At 41.3% G+C, this 6,441-nt stretch overlaps 1 protein-coding gene across 18 annotated transcripts in view; it reads left to right on the forward strand.

Annotated features, from left to right (window-relative positions):
• Positions 1 to 6,441, forward strand: part of rimbp2b (RIMS binding protein 2b) — a 78,442-nt gene that overhangs the window by 40,432 nt on the left and 31,569 nt on the right. For 17 of the 18 annotated variants that reach the window (XR_002274188.1, XR_002274189.1, XR_002274190.1 and 14 more), the window contains 2 exons: positions 1,670 to 1,874; positions 5,563 to 5,711. Coding sequence is in view for 15 of the 18 variants with exons in the window: in XM_020590361.1 (XP_020446017.1) it covers positions 1,670 to 1,874; positions 5,563 to 5,711 (354 nt within the window). In the remaining 3 variants the exon portion in view is untranslated. Of the gene's footprint in view, positions 1 to 411; positions 658 to 1,669; positions 1,875 to 5,562; positions 5,712 to 6,441 lie in introns of those variants that run through there. The other variant, XM_020590360.1, reaches the window with a different exon arrangement.

Raw genomic sequence — 6,441 nt, forward strand, 5'->3', positions numbered from 1 at the left:
ATAAAACACACATAAATTATAAGTGATATATGATTGATTGTGTGGACATTGCATTTTGGTTTGCAGAACAATTCAGAGCTGCTTCAGGGCAACATTTCATTAACCACCTGTGCTTCATATTTCCCAACAAAATAAAGGGGAAACAAAGCAACAAAGAAAAATTCAGCTATGCTCACTTATCAACTGATGATTTGTAAAGTCAGATGAAATTGAAGATGAATGCCTGGAGCCTCAGTGACTGTCCTCAATTTTATATAATCAGAGTCCATCAGCACATTGAGGCATGCAAATGTAACTTTTAAAAGTATGTTTTACATATGAATAAACCACAAATTTAGACTACAACTTTTGAATGTGGAAAAACTGTGAATGTGTTTTATTAGTCAAATCTGCAGTCAAAAGTTGCAGAAGTCTATATATTGATAACATTTTAGAATGAAATCTTTTCACTTTTTAATCACCAGTATATCATTTTTAGCCATTGATGCATACAATAGATATTAGCTTTCTGACTGTATTGCTATCAAAGGATCACATTACCAAACAGTGATGAATGTGATCCTTTTTGTTGTAGCATTGCATGCATATTATCTAGCATGTGTTTAAAAACTGTCTACTTGCCATACAGATGAGAACTGTATGATGCTCTTAAAACAGGTATTACTCAATTTATGAATTTCATTTCAGAACTGAAGGAATTCTTTGACCTTTTTTGTTTGATAACTGCATGTTTTATCCAGCACTAACCTGTCTGCATGAAATGGACTGTGTTTTCACCAAATAGCTTAGCGAGCACTGTAGCAGCAGGCATTGCTGTGTGTTGAGCAGTGCTACGAAACATTTATGTTCAGTTTGCCACTACTAGTTTGAGCAATGATGTTTCCTCCACTTGAAGTATGCAGCTGGTGTTATTCTATATATTTTCTGTTGTTACTAAATCCCATAAAAAGATCACTGCCAACAGTATTTATCAACTTCCCCTCCTTGTGGCTCTCGGCCCCAGGTCCATGCATTCTTGATGAAGATGTAAATCTTGGAAAACACAATATAGTCACAAATACAGTAGTTTCAATTATAAAAAGGTGACGTAATTTACAAAGTAAGCTGGGCACTAGTGCATTTCTTGGCAAATATTTTCAGCTGCAGACACACTAGTGAGCATTTACAGAAGCAAGATCATGTGCAGTATTTGGAACTGAAATATAATATATCAGGATTATTGTTGGTTTTGGTCTTTGCAAGGGATGACTTGCAAATAAGAAAAAAAAATATAGAATATCATCAACCTCATCCTCTAAGACATTGTGCAGTTTAGGTCTGCATACTGCCTTTTTATTTTCAGTATTATTAGCAATAATTGTACTATAGGTGTGCATGTGATTTGCATACTAAAAATTGATTTTTATGTAATGACCTACAGTACTGTACATCTCCATGTTCTAGTTGTTTAGACAGTAGATGTATAAATTCATATACTACCTACTGTGTTTATGTATACTCTAGTATTTTTGTGTGCAGAATGTTCAGTCCTGCATCCTTTGGTTTCCTCATTTTTCTTCTTCTGGTGCTTCTTTTTTTCCCATCCTGTGTCTCTCTTACCCTACTTACCCGTGTGTCTGTCTCTCTTTTTGCTTCTGTTTCGATAACTTCCCTCACCGACTGCCATCAGGCCAAAGTCCGTGAGCTGGAGGAAAAATGTCGGAATCAGAGTGAGCAGTTCAACCTCTTGTCAAAGGAGCTGGAGAAGTTCCGACTCCAGGCTGGGAAGTTTGACATCCTCAGCACTGAACCATTAACTGTATGTGAATCTCCTGGGTCACCCAACAAATCCATGTCCCAACTCCTTAATGGACTGGCTGCCCCCATAGGAAAAGGTATGTGTAGTACTGCTCAGTGCTTAAAAAGTTCCCTTTCAAATGTCACTCGTTATTTCAATATGGGAAATGCCTTCTGGGTGTGTGGACACTCCACTATCACCACGTCTGTCCCCTGACAAAGCCATCAATGTAGTCCCCAAACATGGGTTTCTGGTATTTGAGAGTGAAGACTAGCTGTACCTTCTCACTAACAAAAGTAATTTGTTTTTGGGTGGGGGGGGTTTGCACATTGTGGTGCTTATTGCATTTCATTTATCAAGCTAGCACATCGTGGTGTGGCTAGCTAGCTGCTTCTCATGTCAGGTGCTTGCTACCGTCATCAAGGGCTACAGGCTTCAGTTTGCAGTGAAACAACATTCAATGGAGTGGTGTCTTCAGAGGCCACGGGAGGAGCTGCAGGGGCTTTGGAGAACTGAATTTTCTCTCTTAAGATGGGGAGCAATTTGAATTGTGCCGGAGGAGGAAATGAACCAGGGCTTCTACGCCTGGCATTTCCTCATTCTGAAAAAGGGAAGTTCGCTTATCAAGGTGTAGCCTATGAATACCAGACCCTGCCATTCGGAAATCCGCGAGTGTTCAGCAAGTGTGTTGAAGCAGCTCTGAACCCTGTGCAAGCCAGAGGCCTCAGGGTACTAGGATAACTGGACCATTTTCTCCTATGCACTCCCAGCATTCCTTTTCCTATGGCCCTATTTTGAGGATCCACAGTGTCTGATCAAAATGTATTGACTTGGTTCAAGTGCCCATGCAAGTAGCAAATGGGCTGTACTTGATCTCCTCATTAAAGCAGGGGTGTGTTTTGAGCATAACATGCAATTATCCAATCACATCACTTTTAAGAGACCTGTGAGTTTGAACATTTGGCAGATTGCTAGCATACCTGCCAGGTAGGATGTCAGTAAGATTTTCCACTGAAGAAATTAATCTGCTTGTGCATGAGGAGAAGGTGCACAATCACTAATCAAAATGGTACATATATGTGCACAACGCACAATGAACACGATGTCATTAATTTTTTTTTATTTTGCATGTCCTGTGCAGCATGTCCCAGGGATAACAAGCACTGTGCATGAGCATTGTGCACGCACCTAGACAGGCACGCATCACAACACGATCAAAGCGTCCATTAACTAGCAATGATGATTTCATTGCTGACTTGGTTTTTGCTGGAAATTAGGAAACAGAGGTGCTACCCTCGCCACATGCAATGCGTTTGTTGCAAGATAGGGCCCATATTGTCACAGGCTCACGAACAGATTTTTTTTTGTCCACACCCAGAGTGACTGGCTCTCCTAATCACTCTCTCAGTGAGAGTGATTGAAACCACTCGTAGTGCAAGGGTGCCATCCACACGCTCACTGTATGATGGCCAGTGGCATATGTTTGAGAGATAGTGTGAAACAAGGGACACTGTCTGTTGGCTCTGTGGCAGAAGTGTTTTCTTTTCTGCAGGATTTACTAGACAAAGGCAAAGAATTTACCAAAATCAAAGTGTATTTGGCTGCAGTTTCAGCTTGCCATGTGGGTTTTGGTAATATGCCAACTTCTCAGCATTTTCCAGTCAGGAGGTTTATGAAGGGAGCTCGCTGGCTGTGGCCTGTGTACAAGCATTTAGTTTGCAGGGACGGCATACGTGACCTTGCACTGTGCTCAGCTCGGCACAGCACAGATACAGTATGTTCTTGTGTGCCGCACAACACATAGAAACGAATGGGTTCGATAGCGGAGCATAGTGCCCACCGTGCACTGTCTGAAAGGCCCTTACCTCCTCTTTTGTACTGAAGGGTAGTAGTCCTCTTATAGCTGCCCAACTCTGCAGCTGTGTACATTTCACCCCCTGCCTTTTGCCAGTGAGAGCCAGAGGTAGCTTAATGCACTGTTCGAACATATCTGGACAGAGCTTAGGCTTTTAGGCAAAGTAACTAGTTCTTTATATCTTGGGCACCTTCTCATATAGGAGAGGCATTATCACGCCAGTGTTTGTCTCACTGGGTAGTAGAGGCGATTATTCTTGTTTATATAGGTTGTGATTTACAGCCTCCAGAAAGCCTGCAGGCTCATTCAGCCAGCGGGGTGGCCACTTCGTGGTTCCTGTTTAGAGGAATTTCTGTGGGAGATATCTGTGCTGCTGAGCCACATCTCCCATAGCGATACACTGAGCAAGGTTTGAAAGACAACATTTGGTTACCAGGGTAAACCCGATTCTCTGAAAACTGAGGGAGGTATCTCACAACATTGCCCTTCTTGCAAATGAAGGACATATAGAAGAAATATGCTTGAGAATGCTGAGAATGCTGTGCAAAGGGCCACAGATAGTTACAAAAGAGGGTCGGGCTGGTCCATACGACTCAGCTGATTGGTCTGAACCCTGACACCCTTGTGGTGGTGGAGCTTCCGTGAGATACCTGACTCAGTTCATTTAAAATATCTAGATCATATATTAGTATTTAAGCAAATATTTAGCAGGAAGATAGTAATACTGATACCTCCCAGGTGCTGTCATGGTGTAGAGGCCATACTCTCAAGAGGCTGAGATCTCATTCATGTGTGAAGTTGATAAATGTGAAACCACCTAATTATTTTTGCTTGATGATGCTCACACTTACTAAAGTTCTGCTACTGAATAACTCATTTCAAATCAGCGTTGTGGTGTGAGCAATGCTGGAAATAACTCCAGAGTGTACATATCAAAGGAGGAGTCAGTTCCCTCACAATAAGGTGAAAAAACTCACAGCTGAAAATAGAAGTCTGACAGGCAAGGCTTCTGAATTAATCTGCAGTAAACACAAACTGTTAACTAAAGAATCAATCATAGTAAGAAATGGCCTCTAACAGGCAAAACCTGCTCTCTGTTGGTTTTAGACTTGTTTTTTTGTGGATACACAAATGTCTCACTAATTACAGCAGCTCTTGCTATGACACTGTAATTACTTTTAATGTGGTAACATGTAGTTGCAAACTGAAGAATACACCACAGTATGATAAAATATTAAACCAATATAACAGTACATATAGCCAAATGGTAGAATCTTTTAAATTTAGTGAGCAGGTAAACTGATGCCATATCTCCAGGACAATACAGTGTGCAATCAGATATGTCTGAAAGTTGCTGAGGGTATTAGTAATAATAGTGATAATAGGTTATTTAACAAGGACAGTGCACATTAATAAACAATACTGCAAATGCACAAGAAGTAGGCTATTTTTCATCTGTAGTCCCTGGACAGAAAGTCGCACCTAAAAATAAAACACAGAAATATAAAAGCTAGATTACAAAGTATGTAAGATCAAGAATGAACATGGGGAAAATTAAGAAAAAGAATAACATTACTAGAGGTCATCATACAAAACAGTGAAACTACTAAACTACAGTTTCCAATTCTCAGCAAAATTCATAATAGATACAAGAATATAAGAGACTAATTGCAACATTAAAGGCAAGCGCATAAACACACAACCTAGAAAGTGTGCCACTCTGTTTTTATGGCTTATGTTACATTATGTATTGTAGGTTACTGAGCATGTGAATGTTTCTGTTCTTTATCTCTCTATCTGTCTCCCTCTCTGTGAAATAGAGTAGTAGTATAGTAGTTTAGGAAACTGACACTTTTGTAAAATGATCTTTATCACGTTTGATAGTTTCAGTTGTGATGTGAGGATCTGAGAAGTTCTGTTTGTTTCACAGGAAATGAAGCTCCAACAAGCAGATCTTTGATTTCGGAGTTCATTCGACCACTCCAAATCAGCGGAGACAAGCCAGAGCTCCTCTCTGTCAAGCCAACATTGTTCACTCGCAGTCGAGCCAGCAGCCCAGCACGGCCTTTCCTCTCTGAGGTATGCAATAGTGACTTTTAGAGATCCTATAAGGCAGTGGTCCCCAACTGCCTTATACTGGGGGGGGATTGTTAATAAGCGTGAATCCACTGTGTTGCTAAATCAATGGGAGCCCTAAGCCCCAGCACTCGTTTCAGTGCTGTGGTGGCGATCTCAGGGTATTCTGTCATGACTTTAATCCAGAACACCGACAGAGTTGTTGTCTCGAACATACTTTTAAGGCCGCCGTCATTTGCGATCTCCAGCAGTTGATCTTCTTCTTGCACAGACCTGCTGGATTCACCTGGTTTGGTGACAAATGGGTTGCGGATCCATTCCTTGGCAGTTCGTGGGTCCTTTGTGGTTGGGAAGTAGCGCTCGAACTCTGTTAAAAGCAAATACAGGTGATCTTGCGCCAGCTGGGAGAATGAAGGCTCAGGCTCAGTCTCACCCAAAATCCCCGCTAATGTTTGAAACATGTCCAAAATGCCTCTGTTGCGCTCAAGTGACCGAGATGTAACCGAGAGAATACGGTCATTTTTCAAAATAAAAGATCGTTCATACTCAGATAATAAATAAAACGGAAATAATTAATGATTTCTTGTGCGGCCCGGTACCAATTGATCCACGGACCGGTACCGGTCCGCGGCCCGGGGGTTGGGGACCACTGCTTTACATGACATTGCAGAAAAAAACTGAAGTTTGCATAACAGCATGTTGGCTCAGGTTATCAGTGTTAGATCTAGATCTC

This window comes from Monopterus albus, unplaced genomic scaffold (genome assembly GCF_001952655.1).
Source record: "Monopterus albus unplaced genomic scaffold, M_albus_1.0 scaffold12.1, whole genome shotgun sequence".
Classification (NCBI taxonomy): domain Eukaryota; kingdom Metazoa; phylum Chordata; class Actinopteri; order Synbranchiformes; family Synbranchidae; genus Monopterus; species Monopterus albus.